This window comes from Osmia bicornis, chromosome 1 (assembly GCF_907164935.1).
Source record: "Osmia bicornis bicornis chromosome 1, iOsmBic2.1, whole genome shotgun sequence".
NCBI lineage: Eukaryota > Metazoa > Arthropoda > Insecta > Hymenoptera > Megachilidae > Osmia > Osmia bicornis.
This window is the reverse complement of record NC_060216.1, coordinates 6,067,753-6,089,046: the sequence shown is the minus strand read 5'-3', so window position 1 is coordinate 6,089,046 and position 21,294 is coordinate 6,067,753. Positions and strand designations below refer to the sequence as shown.

The 21,294-nt window shown below is 42.9% G+C and overlaps 4 protein-coding genes across 14 annotated transcripts in view; 2 read left to right on the top strand and 2 right to left on the bottom strand.

Annotated features, from left to right (window-relative positions):
• The first annotated feature begins 289 nt into the window (after positions 1-289).
• Positions 290-3,484, top strand: LOC114881981 (arylsulfatase B). The gene is made up of 8 exons (XM_029198872.2): positions 290-660; positions 817-990; positions 1,643-1,855; positions 1,925-2,174; positions 2,234-2,413; positions 2,478-2,744; positions 2,836-3,109; positions 3,180-3,484. The coding sequence occupies exons 1-8, from the start codon at positions 550-552 to the stop codon at positions 3,346-3,348; spliced, it is 1,638 nt and encodes a 545-aa protein (XP_029054705.2). The 5' UTR covers positions 290-549; the 3' UTR covers positions 3,349-3,484.
• An 81-nt stretch (positions 3,485-3,565) lies between these two features.
• Positions 3,566-10,671, bottom strand: LOC114881969 (uncharacterized protein KIAA0930 homolog). Of its 2 annotated transcripts, XM_029198860.2 has the most exons (9): positions 9,921-10,671; positions 7,559-7,878; positions 7,225-7,488; positions 7,052-7,151; positions 6,675-6,980; positions 5,726-5,917; positions 5,005-5,583; positions 3,834-3,983; positions 3,566-3,750 (listed from the first exon to the last, which is right to left on the bottom strand). In XM_029198860.2, exons 1-9 carry the CDS (start codon positions 10,039-10,041, stop codon positions 3,710-3,712), a joined length of 2,073 nt encoding a protein of 690 aa, XP_029054693.1. In that variant the 5' UTR covers positions 10,042-10,671; the 3' UTR covers positions 3,566-3,709. The 2 variants fall into 2 exon arrangements, with proteins under 2 accessions (XP_029054693.1, XP_029054698.1); XM_029198865.2 differs by lacking the exons at positions 5,005-5,583; positions 5,726-5,917 and having other exon boundaries at positions 9,921-10,666.
• Positions 10,672-11,725: 1,054 nt separating this feature from the next.
• Positions 11,726-18,556, top strand: LOC114881946 (spondin-1). 4 transcript variants are annotated; one of them, XM_029198834.2, is made up of 12 exons: positions 11,726-11,865; positions 15,077-15,265; positions 15,363-15,547; positions 15,798-15,992; positions 16,073-16,359; positions 16,435-16,838; positions 16,926-17,097; positions 17,156-17,402; positions 17,495-17,678; positions 17,745-17,908; positions 18,028-18,195; positions 18,273-18,556. In XM_029198834.2, exons 1-12 carry the CDS (start codon positions 11,847-11,849, stop codon positions 18,351-18,353), a joined length of 2,295 nt encoding a protein of 764 aa, XP_029054667.1. In that variant the 5' UTR covers positions 11,726-11,846; the 3' UTR covers positions 18,354-18,556. The 4 variants fall into 4 exon arrangements, with proteins under 4 accessions (XP_029054667.1, XP_029054678.1, XP_029054674.1 ...); XM_029198845.2 differs by lacking the exon at positions 11,726-11,865 and adding an exon at positions 11,915-11,997; XM_029198841.2 differs by lacking the exon at positions 11,726-11,865 and adding an exon at positions 12,489-12,754.
• The window catches only part of LOC114881914 (transient receptor potential-gamma protein), a 55,748-nt gene continuing 52,983 nt past the window's right edge, over positions 18,530-21,294 (bottom strand). For all 7 annotated transcript variants that reach the window (XM_029198800.2, XM_029198818.2, XM_029198796.2 and 4 more), the window contains exon 19: positions 18,530-21,144. In XM_029198800.2, coding sequence (XP_029054633.1) covers positions 20,981-21,144 — 164 coding nt within the window. In that variant the 3' untranslated portion in view covers positions 18,530-20,980. The remainder of the gene's footprint in view (positions 21,145-21,294) is intronic.

Below are 21,294 nucleotides of genomic sequence, written 5' to 3'. Positions count from 1 at the left end.
GTAAGGGATGCAGTGATAAAAGGTTGGGTCTCGTGGGGCCCTTAAAGATAAAAAAATAATAAATAACTGGGAAGGTTGAGCCGATGTCCATAAGTCATGTTTTAACTCATTAATTCCCCGTGCATAGCACGGGACGTTCCACTAGTATTTGTAAAAGGATCAAATATCCAGGTATGTAAACTGTTTCCCAGTCGATAAGATTGGTCGCTGTCGACGAAGAGCAGGAGTCGCCACAACTTGAGGCATTCGTGTGTCCCGTATCATGGTGGCAACAAATACCCCACCATTCGCTGAAGACAGTGTAGCATCGGTCGTCGGCCCGATTGCTCGTGAACATTTTCCAGTCGCGTACGAGTAACATAATCCTTTACCATTCATTCGCATGCACGTCGTTGCAACAGTTGTGGCAAAATCATTGCCACTTTATCTTGGATCAATTTTTGGTTTCGAAAAATTTAGAAATTTAGTTAGACATATAAGTATAGTTAAAAAACCGGTTTAGGCTGTCCTCGAAGGACAGCTTCGTACTGTAGGTAAAGATCTAGCAGGATGAGTAAAGTGGAAGTATCGGTTTTGTGGCTCTTTCTGATTGTGCCTTTCCTCGGTCACGTGGCTGCGGTTGCACGACCGCACATTGTGTTTATTTTGGCCGATGATTTGGTGAGCTGTCATTTATATTATCGTGGCAATTACAATAATTAATACATAGTATCAGCCTTAGAGCAAGTAAATATTTTAGAATTTTTATTACAAATTAGAGAAATTATTAATTCATAATAGCGGTAATTTGTTTAAATCGAATAAATTATTGAATAGGGTTGGAACGATGTTGGATTTCATGGTTCGGGTCAGATACCTACTCCGAACATCGATGCTCTCGCGTACTCTGGCCTCCTCCTTGATCGGTATTATGTATCCCCGATTTGCACACCGTCCAGAAGCGCTTTGATGACCGGCAAATACCCAATTCATACTGGAATGCAACATGGGGTACGTGAACGGGCGGATCTAATCGTTGTTAACCGTTTAAGCGCACAATAAGCTTGCAAATAACGTTGCCAGTTGTTTGTTATTGTCCAACAATAGTAATTTGTATATTGTGTAGGGAGTCTGAAAGCGGTGTCGTAATACTTGCGAGGATACTAAGTATAGTCATCCTTGTTTTACGCTAATTTAGCCTCGACAGGCTAATTTAGTCTCGTCACGTGTAGCCATACTTAAACGCGTTAAATGAAAAAATTCTTCAGTAAATACACTATTAACTTTCATACGCCTTTCGCCTGAATGTCGAGTTAACTCATCCTTCGAGGCTAACAGGATGTTTGATAAAGTTATTCGAGCTGAATACACGATACTTTCCTTATACCCGAATTTAAAGTACGCAAATAGTAGCATAATCCGGTGGTGATAAGGTAAAGTTTATCACGAGTTTATCCAGGTCTGCATTTAACTTGCTAATTTCATGACACCGCTACGTGACTACTTTATGTTTCCCCTGGCACTTTGTTCTGCACTTGCCTCGATCTTAGTCTTACCGAACGGAGAAGGGATTACTGACCTTTATCTGTTGACTCGTGAAATATTGCAAAATCTACTATTGGAGATCAACTCCTAAATCAACTACTCGAGGAATAATTATCAGGTTCTAAAATGTGCCGAGCCACGAGGGCTTCCTCTTCAAGAGAAATTACTGCCAGAATATTTGCGCGAACTCGGCTACAGTACGCATATCGTTGGAAAATGGCACCTAGGATTCTATACCAAACGATACACACCGACGTACAGAGGATTCGACTCTCATGTCGGTTTCTGGAGCGGGCACCAGGACTATTTCGATCACACAGCAGTCGAAAGCGTTAGTATAATAATTTGATCGATGAATTTTCAATATTTTAAACGTTAATTGATTACGCGTCTACGATAGCCTTATTGGGGTTTGGATATGAGACGAGGGCTCGATTCAGCCTGGGATCTTCATGGACAATATTCCACGGACATCTTCACGACAGAGGCTGTGAAATTGATCGATAATCATAACGATAGCCGACCTATGTTCCTCTATTTAGCACACGCTGCTGTGCACTCCGGAAACCCTTACGACCCTCTCCCGGCGCCTGACCAGGACGTCGCGAAATTCAGCAACATCTTCGATTATAATCGTAGAAGATTCGCTGGTAATTACCGAATAATAATCAAGGCCATATCGCAGAAAGACCGAGTGCTCTTATTTCAGGTATGTTGAGCAAATTGGACGAATCGGTTGGCCAGGTGGTAGAGGCACTTCGTAAAAAGGGGATGCTGAAGAACAGTATAATAGTGTTCTCCACGGACAATGGTGGACCACCGGCTGGTTTCAATCTGAACGCCGCCTCCAATTGGCCACTGAGGGGTACAAAAAATACTCTCTGGGAAGGTATTCTTCTATGATAGTCAAAGGGTTCTAAAAATTTTTAACTAACGGGTTAGGCTTTCTTCAGGTGGCGTCAGAGGAGCTGGTTTGATATGGTCACCAAAGCTGGTAAGTCCTGGAAGAGTCAGTAGACAATTGTTCCACGTGAGTGACTGGCTACCAACTCTGTTAACCGCTGCTGGTGGAGATCCTTCCAATTTAACCATCGATGGTATGAACCTGTGGCACGCTTTGAGCGAGGACACCGAATCGCCTCGCAAGTCTGTTCTCCACAACATCGACGACATTTTTGGTGTGTCTGGGATCACGATCGACAATTGGAAGTTTATTCAGGGTACAAAGTAATTGTATTTCAGCTATCGTAGCGATGGTCGACGGTGTTCGAACTTCATTTTGTCTACTTAGAATATTGTGACGTTTTATAGGGTCCACTTACGAAGGTCAATGGGACGGATGGTACGGACCATCGGGGAGAGAATGGGTCTACGACATAGGTGGTGTGATCGGTAGCACAGCTGGTCGAGCAGTCGCAAGTGTTGGCTTTAGTTTGTCGGCAGCAAACGTGAGGAGACTTCGAAAACAAGCGATGATCAAATGTCCGCCGAGAAATGATAGTCTACCATTATGTTTACCGCTGCAGGCGCCCTGTCTCTTCAACGTTTACGAGGATCCTTGCGAGGACAACAATCTGGTGAACGAGTGAGTGAAGTTGAAGGCGAGAGTGATATCTTATTCTTATTATTTTCCTTTTTTCGTTACCTCGTTCAAGGTTTCCCTCCATCGTGAACTTGTTGCGTGACGAACTGAAGAAGCTGAACTCTACCGCGATACTACCTGGAAATCTTCCTTGGGACAAGAGGGCCAATCCTGAGTTGTGGGACCATACTTGGACCAATTTTGGTGACTACTCGAACGTATTCGCGAATAACGTGAGTTGAAGGTGTTTGATGAAATAGAAAAGACACTAATTAAGGGAAGTGGACGAGATCCATTGAAGTATGTTCGCAGAAACATATATTTTTATACGCGTTCAATCGAGTGTTAAATCGATTTCAAAGGACAAAGGGATTTTTATTAAACCTTACTCTTCGTTCAACGAGCAAGTACATTATCAATGAAACCAAACTAATTGTAATAAATCAACCGTCACAGGGATTATAAATAGTATCTCGTTTATTTCTTAATCTATACACTTCGATTCTCTTGGGCCACGCTTCTATCCAAGTGCGTACAAAATGAGAAACGGAAGGAGAAGAAGGAGAATTTTTTGGAAATTAAAATCGAATACCATCGTGTTGGCTAAAACGTCAGAATGGGTCCTTCTCGGTGATCAAGAATATCTGAAATCATATAAAAAAGATGTCGAAAAATTCTTTGAAAAAGTTGAATTACGTTGTTAATTACTTATTGTTTATGACGATACCTTTGGCAATGCTCCACCAGGGTAACGTAATATAAGTAAGAAACGCGTTCAGGGGTACGGATTGGGCTCGCCTGGTCTCTTTCCAGAAATGGAATGTCTGGGTGAATCCTCTCATGGTCCACAATGGATTATAAGCTCCATCGTCCAGTTCTGTAGACACACCAAGGATGATCTGATTATTACCAATGGATTTTGAGATTGAAATAATTAAATGATTCACATCGACAAGTTACGCAGGAATTATCAAAGGACGATGATCGAATAAGGATCTAGGGATCAATTTATAACAAATTACTGGGCGATTATTATTTATAGGTGTAAGAAAAAAAGAAAGTATATGATGGTGGTACGATGATATACAGAGGCTACTGGTGTGCAGAACAAATAAACGCAAACAGGGATGCACTAGCCTTTCAGACAACGTTCGATGTCTAATTTATGAATCTTTTTCTGAAATATATCAGACCGAAATCGAACGCTATCGAATGAAAGAAAAAGCGAATCGCGGTCTGCTATCGTAAGAACGCAATAAGTAAAATTCTTTCTACGATTCTATGAATTTCTGTTCGTCATATCGGTTACGGTGTCAGCGTATGTTTGTTTTTCTTATGGTGGATGACCATGTTTATACCGGTGGTGAAACTCGTTGATTAAACGGCTTTCATTTGTTTAATTGATTCATTTAGCGTTTGAAACCACCACCAGCACTACGAACACCATCGCGACAGTCAATTTGATCGCCTTGGAACGCACTTCCGTCACCATTGTAATTTCACCATCCTCATAAACACAGTCATAGAACATGGTTGTTCTGATTTGTAGTTTTAAAGAGCGATGAGTATACAGGAGCATTATTCGAATACAATGGACAATGTGGCTGCTTGCATTCTGGTGTAACACTGGCTACTCCTGAACGATTACACTTTTCAAAATGAACTAACACCCCTTATTAACCCTCGTCCAATCAAGTATCCGTTTGAATCTATTTTTTGTAAAATTTCTTAAGAAAACTAATAAACTCTCTTCACCAGCAAAGAAAGAATCCACGTATCCCTGAAAAGCATCGTCGACGGAGCAGCCAATGTTAAGTATACTGGTGATCGGTTTTTGTATGTAGGGGGGGGGGGGGGGGAATTAGAGGTGTCGATCAGGGTGGGGAAGAAGAATTTACCCTGTGAGCCGGGGCGGCGCGGGAGCTCGCACCAATAGTAGATAGCTGTGCCGTCTGGTGTGACTCGATGAGGAGGAAGTGGGTTGCCCGCGAAGCTTCCGGATAACGCGCGTCTTCGCCTCCTCCTCGGCAGGGTGGCACTCTGTCTGTGGGTCGTCAAATTTCCACGCGTAATACGGGCGTTCGCGTTTTTATCTCTCAACTGCTCGTCGTCGTTTCTGTTCCTGTTCCTCCCGGTGTAGTATTCCTCGTGGTCGGAGCCTGCTGACCGTAGCCTTCTTCGTCCACCGTCAGTTCGACGTACCCTGACCACTTCGTCGTCGCTGAGTCGACGATGTTCCTCGTCGTTCTCCAGGTTGTTGATACGATCGTGGTTGATATGGCCGGTGCTGTACGGCCTGCGTCTCCGGTTATTGTCCTGTTCCTCGTATCCAAGAGGCAGCTCCTCCTTGCCGTGGACTAGAATCGCCCCGGCGTCCAACTTTTGTCGCACGTTGTCGTCCGTCAAGCATGGCGCCGCCGGTACCAGTATCTCGCTACCGACCTCTATATGGTTGTGGTGCTGATGATTCTGGAGGCCTACCATGAAACAACCGGCTGGGTTGATCGCGCGCGTGTTTCTATCGTGATTTAACGATTCGTTGCCTCGTCTCTTTTTCATCAATAAAAGATAAGAAAGAGGCGATGAACGATCGTTTCGAACACGCTGAAGCACGCTCACCATTCGTCTCGTGGTAGGCCTCCTTGCGATTCGGCGAGTTCTCGTTTCCGGCTCGTTCCCACGAGTTACGTTGCTTTTGCTTCGGACGTTGCTGCCTGCCAGGAAGATGCGGGGATCTTCGTCGTCTGGCGTGAGGACTCCTGTGATTTCCTGGCGAGCCCCGGCCGCCCCAGCTGCTATCCTGTAGTTCGGCTATAAAGGAAACAGCCGGAATGGCACACGTGCCACAGATTAGAGACACAAGGTATTTTTCTCCTTTCATCCGTTTACTTTGTTCTTTCTATTTTTTTTTTTTTTTTTTTTTTTTTCTATCAATCTCGATTCGTTCGTCCATTTACTGACGCGGATGTTCGCGTATGGTGGTGGTCTACAGCCGTTTCCCCTCGACCTGTTTCACCTGTTCTATCTCTTCCCGTGTCTCTGTGCTCGCAAAACGATTATCAAACATTCTGCATTTCATGGTTTCACTGATCGATTCTGAAGGAACACAAGAGGCACTAGGATCAAGCTCCGAGTCAATCTCAGGTTCCGTTAACTCGAGGACGATGCAAGAGGGAATGACGAAGAATCGCTCGCGAACATCTTAAAGGAACAACTTAGATTTGAAAGAAACTTCAGAAGTGATCACAAAGGTGGTTTAAACGAAATAGTCATTTAAATCATGCAACTGTCGACTCCAGTTGACCGGATAAACAAAATTATCCAAAGTGTCCTGTGAATAAACGACGGTTCAAGGTCGAGACACGGCTCCTAAAGGGGTCGTCTATCTATCGAGAGAAAGAAATGTGCAGAATACACAGATACGTAACACAAGAGCATGCACGGTCGATCCCGAGAGGGCACAGGCAGGAAGAACAAGGTAAAAATCTTTTCGCAACTTTTCGCCTGGTCATCGGATCATCGAGGCGAACAAACCACCAGCTGGATGAACAAGTGAACTTCTAGTTACCGTCACGAACGTCTCCAGCCTCGATCTCGTTCAATCCATTCGCCATCGAATCCAGACCCTCGTTCTCCGACCTGGCTTTGGTCGCCGCAGTGTCCGGTTTCGTTCTCCATCCACCCCGGACGTAATTGTTTAAATTCGCACTGGGATCTGATAGCCTTCGTTGATGTCGATACATGAACAATTCCTCGGCATCGTCCCAGTCTGCGTCCCACAGAGAATCCGTGGCGCAATAACCAGGTTCTGAGGTTGGCGTTTCCGCACCTGAACCTTTCGGCTTCGTCACAGCCATCTCTGCGTGTCCTTTGCCTGAAATACGGCTAGCTAAGGTTCTCGGGTATTTTTAGGATGGAAAGAAATCGAAAAATTTCAAATCGTACCACGAGGTCCCTTCATTCGAACAAACTCTATTCTCTGCGAGGCCGCGCCGGAAAACAGGCCAAAGGTCATGCGTTGCGCCATTTTGGTGCTCAGGCTGGACTGTAAATGAAAGGCATAGTGTTATCAAAAGGGTATAAGGTTGTAACGAGCGTGATTCGGTTAAGGGACCTACCCTCGCGTCGTATACTTTCTTCAACGCGTCGTATCTGATGGACCCAAGAAAGATGACACCCTGGATCGCACCCTCACGATCCGACGCGACCAATTCCACGCACACCATCTCCCCGTCCCTGACTAAAATATCACAGAAAACTTCGTCGAAATTGTCCACCATAAAGCATATATGGGGGTAAGTGATCTCCTCGAGATCACCCTTGGCGTCCATACGCCGACGACTCGGACTAGCGTACACTTTTTGCGAATGTCTTCGTAATACCTGAAAATAAGATTCTCTAGCTTTAAGAGAAATAACAAAACGAATGCGATTTCAAAGTGGAAATACTTACTTGCAATTCCTTGGGGCTGGTTCTTGTGCAGATCGCCAACGTGAGCGTATAGTCGAACTGATGTACGACCAGGTTCAGGTACACGGTTTCCTCCCAATCGATGTCGGGATCGCCGATAGGCAGTTTCTTGCTGTCCTTACGAAACACGTCAACTTCCGTTTCGAATTTTGGCAAATATCTCGACGATGTTTTCACGTGTTTCTTGCGAACGAAGAACAGAAGATCGTCACCGTCGATCGTGTGCTCTGCTTGGAAGAGGAAGTGCCGCACGAACAGGTCCGTCCAGTAGGTTGTACCTTGAAGAACCACGAAGCCCGAGTCTGTGGCAAAAAGTGTTAAAAATAAATTTTTCAATTTATAACCGCGATGACCTTTCAGGAAACACTTTACAAGCGAGGGTTAAGGGAGGATTGATATTTTCGACCACCCTCGATCGGAACTATCCGTGAAAGGGTATTGAAACAATGTAATCCTCGAGGGGGAGGTTAACGAGGACCGAATCTCTGTAAAGGCAGCCGATAATCGATAAGAATGTCCCGCGTAGACGATGATGGAGACTATAATTGCAGCCTCCATTGGCGCATCCCGTTCAATTCGCCAACCCGTCGTCTCGATAGGTATTTTCATTAAACCCCTGGAATGTAGAGGGGTAAAGGGAGTCCAATCTAGATTGAACGATCGTCGAAGCCGAGAATAGCCCGGGATCGTGTAGAAATATCTCAGAAACGACCCAATTGTTGGCTCACCAAAAATGAATCATATCTGACAACAAGTTATATGCATTCATTGTTTACACAATTGTCAGGCTTCTTCCGGCCGAGGCGTGAAAAGAGGAGAGAGCTTTGCTTTGGTGAAAAATCTTATTAGGACTGAGTCATACGTATAATCTATGTACAATCGTCTGTCGACACTGCATTACGTCATAATTGCATTTATAGAATGAACGAGTTTGCTATGATCTTTGTTTGTTTCTCCACGAATGAGTTTCTTTCCAACGTCTGCATTGTAATTAGTAATGAAATTATTACCTTGTATCAATGAGTGACACTCGTGAATTACAATGTAGGTACGTGTTAATTGAAAATCAAAAGCAACTATTACATGGTTCGTCGATTCTACGCGAAAAGAAACGTCTCTTTTGTTTTGGTTTATATAATGATTGTTCAATTCGAAGACAAAGGACTGTTACGTATCAGTTCATACGTGTTGCCTCGACATTGTGATATATTTATGTACTATATATTGAGATCGTAGACTGCAGAAAACATGCTTTGAACGGTGCTGAGTTCGACCAAACTCGCCTTGAAATTCGAATTGCAAATTCCGATTCAAGTATCTCTGAATAAACTGTGTTCAACCTCGAACTTTCAACGCTTCAATGTACCTTTTCTTCTACATTAGAAAGGCAAATAATGGTAATTTTGCTTAGAACAATATTATTAACTAAATAAATTTCTAATAAAAATTTATAACATGTATGTATCTTAAGCGTTGAAACATAATTAGCATTGAGAGGTTTGAATACAGAAACTAAGAGGCTTATTCAAATGTCTTTGACCTCGTGTTAGCGTAATTAACACGCAAATGCATTGAAATCTATTCCTTACAATTGCCACGGACTCTTATCCCATCGAATCAAATAGAGATATCACACACTTGACGACTTATCGATAATAAACTTCGCATTAATCGATCAGAACGATGTTAAAAACGAATGTCTGTGTTTGACTAGGGAATATCGCATTTCCAAAGCGACGAGAAAAGAAGCATACAGAAAAAAATCCTCGCTCGTTTCACCCTTAAGCCATCGATCGTCGAATCACCCTCGTATGGGAGCTCAGTGTCTGGCAAACAAAGCAACTCTCGTCGCGTGCTTTCAATCCCGCAAACCCTGACTCAACCAAACAACATTTTAAAAATTTTCTCAATCATCTACCTGTAATTTTAATTTACAAAAAACCACGTGAAACAGTCGTGGTCCAGATCTAGATGGATGTTTCAATTAAAATGTGAGATACACATTCTAAAGAAATAATCTAAGTTTAGAAACTGAAAATGAAAAAGAATGTACGATTAAATTATACTGTTGCTAACTAAATGGTTGAAGGATTAACCAAAGAGGGTAGTGTTGGTACGAGGGTGTAAACATGTCTGGCAAACTGGTGGGCGCCATGGGCGTGTTTACTCGTCCATCATGTTTGTTTACTAAACGATACTTCAAAATACAACATTTAGATACAATATTAAAATAAATTCCAAATGACTGAATGAAAATCGTTCTTGAAATTGCAAATTTTCACGCAGATCCAATTATCTCTTTAAACAAAAAATGATTCATCTGAATAAGATTGGCTATACGAACCATCCTTCAACATCTGCCTTAGCTCCTTCGTCCTCTGGAAGTTGATTTCTTCGAGAAGCTGTTCCAGCATGGTCGGTGGTCTGGTGAGACCAGAGGACGAGCCACCCGCGAGATTAGCCATGCCTGGCTGATCGATCTCGTTCTTGGACGCTGTTGATCTTCTTCTGGTTGGTCTCACCTGTCGTCACTTGGCCGCGTAGCCAGGAACACGGCCACGGGCGTAATTCTTCGTCGAGTCGGGTCACGGTAGAACGACGACGGCCGAGGAAGCGGTGACGACGGAACCGAGGCTAACAGAGGTCATCGCGAACCGGCTACACTTGCCATCTGCATTCCTTGTCACGATCAAAATGAAACTTGATTGATTACTTCCGGCTACGCCGCGGTAAAGGCTCTATCGAAACGTTCTCCAGGCTGCCATAACGACGCGATTCTCTGCTCTACGGACGACTTAGCTGATCCTACTACACGCTCGAGTTTACGCTTCTGTGACGAATAGCCAGTAGAACGCTCCGGCTCCTCCGCTGTCTCTGCTCGCACCTATCCGCTCGATAAGTTGGCGCATGCGAGCGGACAAATCGCTACTCGCGCGCCAGCTACGCGCTGCTTTCGAACGTGTTTTCTTCTCGTGGAATGTGGACGCGGTTTCTCGATTAATATTGAAGAGTTTTCGATAGTTCTTTCTTCTTCTCGCGGTGATTCATAGATGACCGACTGTAATTATAGTCACTCTTAACCCTTTTTTTTATTTTAAATAAGGATCATCGAGGATACGGTAGACCGTAAACAATTTTCTATTCTCATTTTGCAAATTAATTAATCAGTGCAAGGTGTAGATAAGACTCTTCCGGAAGGGGTGCGTCTTTCGCTTCGATAACTTTGATCGAACGAAAACATTGGTGTACAATGACGTGGGTGTTTATCTGTCGCTGTTATCTGGAAGACGTTCCTTCCAGGGAGATATCGCGACCCGAAACTGACCTCGTGACTCGAGATAGCGATGATTCTTGACTACACTGGCCAATCTGACAGCGCTCGAGCAGAATAAAGTTGAAAAATTTAAGAGTGCTTGCGAATTTATCTAAATAGCTATATTTCAAAAGAACCTTTCCTAAGGAAAATGAAATATCTTTTCTAAGATTTTTTGCATACCGTAGTTAACCCATTTCTTCCGAAGTTTGATTTCACAAAATGTAGTCAAAATGAACTTATTATACAAAACTCATCATGCATGTGTTAAAAGGCATTCACAAGCGCTCTGTCTATGTGTTTATATCTCACAATTAGTCTAACACTTCGTGAAAAGAAATAAATTACTGAAAACATATGCAAGAAATGTCAGGTTCACCTTTAGACAGTGTTTTTCAAAATTTCATGAATGATGCCATCAACTTTGGTCAGTTTTTTCATATAATCAACAATGTTGTACATTTTGAGCAAATAAAAGCATGCGATCGAAAAAATATAAACTTTTTATTTTTTTACCAGGAAGTTTTTAATATTTATAATGTTGTTTCAATTATTTTAAAGTGAAATTGATGACAGAATACCATATTTTTTTACAATTTTTATTTTTCGGAAGAAATGGGTTAAATTGGGTCACTACAGATTTGACATCAAAGTCTTTGCTATATTATGCGATCATTCGTTAAGTCAAATGATTAACAAATCTCCGACAATCGAATAGTAATCGAAATTGACAGGAAGCTTCGAAGGAGCTTCCGGAAGATCTGAAGCGCACAGGAGGGGTCAGAGGCGGCCGTTTTTCGAATGTTGACTTTCCCGATCCGCGATATCTGCCGTCCGGTTCGTCATCTCGTTTAGTCTTCTTTAACGTCTCGTCTCGTCTGGTGCACTAGTCGCAATTCCAATTTCTTGCGGATAACTAGAGGAAAAGAAATCGTCGCAATCGTGTCGACGAGTTTTATGCCCAGTGCCGTACAAGGTGTGCAATTTATTTATTTATTAACACCAAGTGAATCTTTTTTATAGTTGAGCATAATTGAAAGAGAATGATAAACACGAGTTAACGAGGGGGTAATAATAATACATAGCGATAAAAGGTGAAAGAGTCACGGTAGGGTGTTGAAAACATTTTAGTCTTTTATCGTGTGATTAAATTTTAATTAGTAGGAAAATATATGATCTCAGCGAACTCCTTGTGCGAGATAAATTAATTCTTTTTTATTTAATTTTCTCAACGAAAGTTTACTTCGCATTTTTCTAAAATGATAGCAACGTTTCCTTAGGAAGGTTATTTCTTGATTTTCTGAAAACCTCGCACTTTCCTCTTTGAAAGCTTGTTTCTGATACCACAATTTTCTCTTGGGAGCCTTGTTTCACATTTTTCTAAAATCTTCGCAAGCTCCTTTCTCGTCTTGCTGAAAGTTTGATCAGCGACTTTTTTAATCTTCCGAGGGATGAAAAAAATTGGCGAGTCGGTTGCGAAACTCGTTAGATAGATAGAGCGACGAGGAAGCGTATCTGTCGATTTTTTTTGCGAGTGTCGTTAAGTAATCGGTGAAATGTGAACCACGTCGAATTTCGCCTAAAGCGAAACACCAAACACCCCGAAGCGGTGGAATCGCGAGCGCGCGTGAAAGGGCGAGAGGCTCATAAAAGAAGCTGCATCCCGCTTCGTCCAACACTTTCAGCGTGGTAATTCACCACGTCGTCCTGCCGTGTTTTATCGATCGAAAAAGTGTCGAAGACGAGTTTCCATGAGTTAAGTGCGTGACGAAGTGCGTTTATTGGTGCGATTGGAATCGGTGTAATTTACGATTGAAACGGGACTGAAAGTACTTGAACAACTTCTGCCCCTTAGGAGGTGCACGGTAATTAAGGGATTTCCAAGCGGATGTTTATCGGGAAAGAAACTTTTATCGAAGACAATTAGCATCTGGGATTTTAATTGCGTGGATTTAATTAATAATTTCAGATCTGGAAATGATATGCATCCACTCTACAGTTCATTTCTCTTCGTCGAACAAAAATAAAAATGACATAAGTTTCAGATCAATCTAGTACTATAGATTTTTCCAAAAGGATATCCATGAACCGTCATTTTCTTATCTCATTTTTTTTGTTATATTACTATATCATACTACTATCAAACATGAACACAATTGCGTAATCCTTCCATTAATTAGCAATCGTATTTTGCATTCAATGCTGTAATCGATCGACTAAATGTTTCGTAGTCTCAATACTCTTTTTTAATAGCTCTTCGTCACTTTAAATTATGTTTAAACACGTGACACGATAATGGCTATTATTTTTAATTGCATACAATTTTCGCGATCGTCCTGAGTCACGCTTAAAGTCAGGGGCGTGAAACCGTGAATTCACGACGGTGAAAATGAACTCGACGTGGTTAAATACAGATCGTTTTCGTTCCACGGCTCGTGAAATTCACGATCGATCTCCCTCCAGAGATTTGCGATTAATTTCCATCGTGTTCGATCGTTCGCAGTGAAACGGGGAAAGTAAACAGCCGCGATACCTCGTGAAATCGACAGATTTAATTAATACATGTAAATCATCGGCGGAGTCTGAACATTTAATTGAAAGAAATTTTTGAAAACATGTCTTATCGTAAATTCTTAGTTTCCCATTATTTTATTTGATATCGTCTAAAGTGACGTAAGTAAACAGACATTTTATTTAATATTTTTAAACAATATCATTGTCCATACACATTGTACTGAAACGAGGTCATAGAATGCTTAGTACTAAAATACACATTTTATCGCGACTCATTTGTTTTAATTAACTCTAACTGGTCGTAGGACGATAAATGTAATTCTCAACGAGTTTTCATGGAAATTTTTTATCTCTAAACTTTCACTTTCAAACATGAACACCATCGCGTCTATTAAACATCCGAATTTTCGTTTTGTATCTCGAAAAACAAGAGAGCACGATTGGCGTCCCGTAGCGGAAACTCTGCTGGACGCAGCGCGATTTCCGGTGATTTGCTCGCTTAAATGTTCTCGTCCTTGTTTCACCGATTTGCCACGAGTCCATCGTTCTAGAAACCTACACCTACACGCGGAGAGCGACGATCTCGAGAGCCGGTTCGAATCTCCCGACCCACTTCCGAGGCACGCTCGCGCGTAATTCGATGCATCTCTAAGTTCTCGGCTGGATCATTAGCCAGCTGAACGTGTTTATTGTCCTCGTCGAACTTTCGAGGATGCACGGATCTCTTCGGTTCGTACGTTTTCCTGATCGCCGACGATGCCAGGATATCTGGAGAACGTGCGTTCTCGTTTTGTAATCGTTCTTACACGTTTGACACAGGCCTTTCTGTAATACCATGCCATTCTGAATCGAACACATTCCCGCGCTTGCATTGTTTATGCATTTCGAATGGAAGAGATTGCGTTCAACGATGTTGTAATTAACGATGCGTTTCGCGATGGAAATTAATCGACAGATGACCGTGACTAATGAGCCATCATTTCAAATCATTTCTGTAGATCGTCGGATACCTTCGCTGTGATTTTGCTGAATTTTCTCACGCGACTTTTATATTAATTCAAGAAATCGAAAGTTATTCATTTTCCGAATTCTTAGCTCGTTTCTCGCGCTTCCGGTTCCATTCGCGGACGAAAAGTTTCTCGGATAGTTGGTTTCCGTGGATCGAGCGATCCGCTTGCGACACGACTAGCTTAGTTTCTTCGAAACGTGACATAAGAAACGAAGTTACGAGACGCACACTGATTTAACTAGCCGTGAGGAGAAACTCGAACGCGACGCGATTGCCGATCGCATGAGAGCTTGCTTGTAAGAATCGTCGGTGATGAATTAGCACCGATTTTCTATCCGTCTTCTTTCGAACGAGAACGATCGTGACGAAGATGATCGAAGTAAAAGACTATTTTATCGAATGATCTCTATCTCATTTGTAAATTAACTTCGGTGTATTTTAATCGTCTATCGAAATTATTTTCTATCATAAAGGATGCGGATTAAATTAATATGCTCAAATTAACTTGATTCACGAGCGAAACGTTAAATTCCTTTGCCATGGCTAACCGAAATTACCACTTCAAAGGAGTTAGATATGAAATTTGGAGCAATCGCGTCACTGAATACTAATCGCTAATGGCCGAGTTTGGCTCAACTAATTTTAAGCGAACCGATCATTTCAGATCACACCATGTTGTTCCTGGCCGTGACAGCGTGTCTGGTGATCGCGGCTCAGGCCGGATGTCCTATGAGACCGACCGCGGAACAAACTTCCGCTCCGAGAACCTCGGGTGACGGTGGTTACAGGATTCTCGTTAGCGGAAAGCTTGACAAATATATCCCGAATGCTATATATACGATCAGTTTACAAGGTAATCACGTATGTACATAGTGCATTAATTAACTTTCTGCCCTGAAATCATGATTAACTACCGTAATATTATTGACTCTTCTTCTAATTAATTCCAGGTTCTCGAACGCACGAGAGATTGCAACAATTCACCCGGTTCACCCTTTCGGTGCATTCTCAACACGCGCCCAATAATCTCGCAGCTCGTGTTGGGTATTTTCAATTATTCCCCGATTCTCTGACAACGTTCAACGAAGACTGTGTGAACACAATCTCAGAAGCTTCCGATTTCCCGAAAACAGAAGTGAGTTCCATTTCAAATAAATTGGCACTGTCTTTGACACGAGCTCGGACTTCGGTTACTAGTTTTCCTTCGTTAAATGTTTCTTATCGGAGCGCATCAAATACACGAGAAGATAAGCCACGGAAATGCAAGAATCGCGGATAAATTTCCCGGTGCTGGACGTTAGCCAAGCTTCAGCTGTTCGATTCGCGGCCAGAAGCCGCGAATTTCCGCAACGAGATACTAAAACGCTTCCCTTACCTTGGCGTAGATCCAAGTGATGTGGAAGGCACCACCGCCGGGATCTGGGTGCGTTATCTTTACGGCCATGATTCTGGAGAATAACGTGCGATGGTACGCCGAGGATGGAACTTTGACCAGGACCTTCTGCGAAACGGGTGATGCGGAGGTTGTCGAGACCCTTGATGTCGACAAATGTTGTGCCTGCGATGAGGCGAAATACTCGGTGAGCCTGGGGAAATGATTTTTTTTTTATTTAAAATTCGTAGCAGCAATTTTTCATCGATTCCTACCTCAACCTTCCAGCTGATAATGGAGGGAATTTGGTCGAACGTGACCCATCCGAAGGACTTCCCGTTCTCCGCCTGGTTGACCCACTTCAGCGACGTGATCGGTGCGTCCCACGTGCCCAGTTTCTCTTTCTGGGGTAAAGATCACATTGCTACCGATGGTTTTCGCCAACTGGCAGAATGGGGCTCTGCATCCGGAGTCGAAGCTGAGCTCAGAGCTAATTCGAATCAGTTGAGGACTCTCGTCAAGGCTGCTGGTCTCTGGTATCCTAACGTAAACAGCAATACGAGCACCAGTTTCAGGTAAATCATTCTGCGTTTATTTCTCTCATTCATAGAAAGTATAGTAAATTCACGAACTTTTATATTTTGTTTCAGAGTTGACAAAAGACACCCGATGGTATCCGTTGCTTCCATGCTGGGTCCCTCACCAGATTGGGTAGTCGGCGTGAGCAAACTGAACCTTTGTAGAAAGGACTGCACCTGGACAAAGAGCGAGATAATCGACTTGTACCCGTGGGACGCCGGCACGGACAATGGAATCTCCTACATGTCACCGAATTCCGAAACTAAACCAAGGGAAAAGATGAAACCAATCACGACTCTGTACCCGGAAGATCCTAGATCACCGTTTTACGATCCAACTGGAAGACCCATGTTACCTTTGGCCAGGTTGTACTTGAATAGGGAGAAGATCATCTCGAAGAGTTGCGACGAGGAGACTCTGCAACAGCAACTCACTCAGCTCGAGGTTGCTGAAAACACCGAGGACACTGTCAGACGTACGAGAATTCTTATTTATCTCCCGGTTAATTCTCAATTTTTCGTCAGAATCGAATTAACATAATTTTCGCTTGTTTCCAACACAGCCGAATGTCAAACGACGGATTACACAGCCTGGTCGAGCTGTTCGGTGAGCTGTGGCAAAGGTCTAAGGATGCGCACCAGGTCCTACCTGATGCCAGAGAAAGCAGCCATGTTAAAGTGCAACAGACAATTAGTTTCAAAGGAGATGTGTGTGGCATCCGTCCCAGAATGCCCGTGAGTATCTCGCCTGCCGCTTTATGCTTGACGTGTACATTTGCGAATTTCATTTCAGAGGAGAAGAAGAACCGGATGACAGCGGCTTGATCCCCCTTAACGATCCTATTTGTAGGACCACGGAATGGAGCGAGTGGTCCGAATGCTCGTCATCTTGCGGGATAGGTGTTAAGATGAGAACGAGGAGGTTCAACGATCCTATGGGTCGTAAAAAGTGCCCTTACGTGTCCGTCGTTGAGAAAGAAAAATGCATGGAACCACCTTGCCCACCTGGCTTCGAGGAACAGATCGATCCTACGTGCAAGGTATATTAAATCTTGCAATCCGATGCTCCTCACGAACATCCGGTAATTTTCCTTTATCTTTTTATTAAACTGTACGATATCCTGCGTTTAAGGTGACAGATTGGTCCGATTGGTCGCCGTGCAGTGCATCCTGTGGAAAAGGAGTGAAATTAAGGACCAGATTACTGATGGTCGATCCATCCCAGCAACAAATGTGTTCCTCAAAAATGGAGCTTCTTCAACAACGACCTTGTCTTGTGCAAGCTGACTGTACCTTCGACATGGCAACTGCGAAAGGTAACACTTGGACTAATTTTACCGTGATTGTTCTTTAGACTTCGTATTAATTAATTACGTTCACAGTGGTTTGCATGGAGGAAGCAGATCCTGGACCTTGCAGAGGATACTTCCAACGATGGGCTTTCGTTCCTCAGAAGCTGATGTGCGTACCTTTCGGCTATGGTGGCTGTCGCGGTAACAGGAATAATTTCTTGACTGCCGATGAATGTAACAATACCTGTGGCATCGTGAGTAGAATATTTTATATTCATTTATGGAAGTCCTTATGGTGCCAGTCACCAGGTAGTCCTCCTGAAAAATAATTAATCTTATTAGAATAAAATATTTTAAATCTGTCTCTGCTCAGGTTCGAGCAATCCTCACTGGACAATCCGTGAACGCTTCGGCTCCTCAGCAAGCACCATTATCGGAATCCTTCGCACCTGTCGATTGTATTGTGAGCAGTTGGTCACCTTGGAGCCCCTGCAGCGTTACTTGCGGTGCAGGCCGAGTTGCTAGTTATCGTACCATCAAGGTAAATCATCGATTTCAAGATAGTATATTTATGATTTCTGTTCTTCTTAACGATGCTATTCGATTTCGAACATTTAGCAAGATGCTGAAAACGGAGGACGTCCTTGTCCGAAGAAGCTTCAGCGACGCTCCAGGTGTCAGCTTGCACCCTGCGAATAAATTAATTCCTGAAACAGTCGGTAAAAGATGAAAAATTGTACTTGAAATCAAGAAAGGATCAGATAACGGTGCGATCCAAAATGATGCTTTATTACTTTTGTAAAATAAGATTTTTCAGAGAATTCTTCAATCTTGAACGTGACGAATTATAATGACGGGCAGGAAATAAACTGATGTATCAGAATAAATGGTATTTTATTGATGGTCATTCGTGATCTTTCTACTCCGAGTCGAATTGTCACTCGACCACGCTACGATCGTAAACGAATATTAAAATCGAACAGTTTAAAATCGATCCGTCATTGCGTGTTGTAATTTTGATTCCTCTTTGTTTCTGATAAGCGAACATTTTTTTAAATCAAATAATTCACCGGGTTCCGTGGCCACGGGGGAACTTATACTTTCGGTTCAGCTTAACAAACACGAATGTCTTTTTGATTTAGATTGTTCGCCCATTTCAAGACGTGAAAAGTCTGATACGATTTCACGATACAAAGGTATCGCAGGATAGCGCTTGAAAACTTCAACAAGCATGCTATAGTGTCGATAAGCTTTCCGCTTGAAGCACCAACGAATTCACGAGTCGTTAAACAATAATACTAGCTGAAAAATACTGAATCTCGAGATCCTCTATACCAGCTCACACTCTTTGTTCCAGTCCCCGATAGACCTCGTTCGCTATAAAATATCCGGAAACTCTCGTGTGATTGATGCTGCGCTGTCGTAAACGATATTTGAAATTCGATCATTAAAAAACTTCGCTAAACTTCGTACGACTATTACTCGTAATCAAGGTCGTCTATTGTTTCAATTTAATTTTCGTTAATAAAATTGTTCTTATGTTTGGTTCCGCTTCGCGTTTACGCGCTCCCTTCTCTCTTTTGGTTGTCGTTGATAGTTTCTTTCTCTTCTTACAACAGTATTATGTATATGTAACCTCTCTCACAATATAACATTCACTACGACTTCTTTTTTTTTTTCTTGGTTGCCAAGTGGACATCTAAACTTTACATTTACAATTAATAATCTCGTAAATAATACACGTAGGCGGTACGATTACTATGCGCACGGTGTGTGTCAGGTAGGCGATTACAACGAGGAGAAGCGGAAAAGGAAGTGGTCGTTGTTGTTGAGAGATGATGATGAAGTTGAAAATCCTTTCCTCGCTCGCACACCTCCTTCTCGGCGCTTTGTTTCGCGCTCCTGACGGCGCGTATAACATTAATAATAGTTATTATCATACGTACACGTAATATCTAGGAAGTAGTACGGATCTTAATCTCTTTTTTTTTTTTTTAGGCCTCTACACGACTACGCTACGGCTCGTTCCTTTTTGGTCGTGACACATTTATCTCGTTTCTCCCTGTTTCGTGAATGACTAAAAATGAAAAGAAACTTAAAATACGCGGGACTAGAGGAAAATTCACCTTTCTCACTAACGCCAGAAAAGAAATAAAAATCGTTCGACTAGATTAATGACTAGAGTTCGTTGAACATTGAAACAAATTCGCAGAAATAGTTTCGAATATAAGTAACATAGAGAGAGAGAAAAAAGGAAATAACAACGAGCTGTGGATTAAATAGGAAAACGACTAATTGTAAGTTCCGATCTTCAAGTAGACCAGCTTCCTGAAGCGGGTTAGGATAAATTCGACGTGGTCGCCAGTACACTGAAACGAACGACGATAACGATTCTCCTCCTTGTTTCACCGATAATACAATTAAATTGTCTCTTACAGGTTAACGCGACAACACAATTAAATCATCGTGTCCTCTTCTTTAGCACGGGTTCGTCCGACTAGTGTTGACTAGGCTAGTTATCGTCGACCCACTTGCCCTCTTCCGTTCTGGCAGTAGTAGAGCAGTAGTAGTAAATAAGTAGTTAGTAATGGGTTACTGAGATTACACGTAACGGATCCAAATCGTTTCCGCGAACACTGTTTTCGAACGATGGAAACCGGCCCACTTTCGAGTTACGCGATCGATTCGGGAAACACTTTTATATCCGCTACAATCGTTCTACACGCGGTAAAAAATCCTCGACGACGAGTAAACTTCGCTTATGGACGACGCGTCGCGACGAGATTAACTTCGGACGGTTCGTGAGAAAACTGCGGATCAGGAACACGATACGATGTTGTAAGGATCCAGGGAAAATAGAGTCCACTGGTAGCAGGAAATAAACTGGAGACCTATCGGGCTGAAAGAAATCATTTTTGCCCTTTTCATCGAGCCTTCGATCGTTAATCTCGCCGGAAGTAAGAAATATTAGCGCGTTAGAAAATTTACACTCTCCTCTCTCTTTTTCTCTGGTTGATGAAAGGAACAGGGCCAGGATGGGTCGACGAGCATTGTTCGTGATTAAACGGGGCGACGTCGCTTGTTAAAAACAATATATATATATATAGATATATATACTATATATAGTTTCTTTGTCTCGGTGTCGTCGCGAGAAGGCATCATTGTGCGTGTGCCGACGACGACGCGATCAATCGTGATCCCATTTCGATCGATATCGTCGTCCCAGCCTCTTTGCAAGCGCGGCTGATTGGAACGAAACTCGTGGACGATCGAGTTTCTTCCATTTGTTAACTGACAGGTCGCGACATGGCGACTGATGGATCCTCTCAGAGCCATCCCCCGGATACATCGTGGCCGGATATCGGCTCGATGCCCGGAAGTCGTTGCAGTTGCGTAGCTGAACCGTTTCTCTTCATGGTTGCGGGCAGAGAACTGCTGGCTATCACGCTTTCCTCGGTCGTCGACGGCGTCAAAGGAGCGGCAGGAACGACTGTTTAACATAAATAAACCAAACTATCCAGCTGCTGCTACGGTTTTCACGTTTCTCCTGGCCTTGATGAAGTTTCAGAGCTTTCGAATAGATCTTCAGAGGCTTGTTAACCATTTACGTAAATGGACGTTTATTACTCGGTTTATTACT

Coding starts and splice junctions, on each gene's coding strand:
- LOC114881946 (XM_029198834.2), top strand. Junction 17,098..17,155: donor GCATCCGTCCCAGAATGCCC/GTGAGTATCTCG, acceptor ATTTCATTTCAG/AGGAGAAGAAGAACCGGATG. Junction 17,679..17,744: donor CGACATGGCAACTGCGAAAG/GTAACACTTGGA, acceptor TTACGTTCACAG/TGGTTTGCATGGAGGAAGCA.
- LOC114881969 (XM_029198860.2), bottom strand. CDS start 10,041: ATGGCTAATCTCGCGGGTGGCTCGTCCTCTGGTCTCACCAGACCACCG. Junction 7,879..9,920: donor AAGGCAGATGTTGAAGGATG/GTTCGTATAGCC, acceptor TTTTTGCCACAG/ACTCGGGCTTCGTGGTTCTT. Junction 6,981..7,051: donor TCGAATGAAGGGACCTCGTG/GTACGATTTGAA, acceptor GCCGTATTTCAG/GCAAAGGACACGCAGAGATG.
- LOC114881981 (XM_029198872.2), top strand. CDS start 550: ATGAGTAAAGTGGAAGTATCGGTTTTGTGGCTCTTTCTGATTGTGCCT. Junction 2,414..2,477: donor AAAAAATACTCTCTGGGAAG/GTATTCTTCTAT, acceptor GGCTTTCTTCAG/GTGGCGTCAGAGGAGCTGGT. Junction 2,745..2,835: donor CAATTGGAAGTTTATTCAGG/GTACAAAGTAAT, acceptor GACGTTTTATAG/GGTCCACTTACGAAGGTCAA.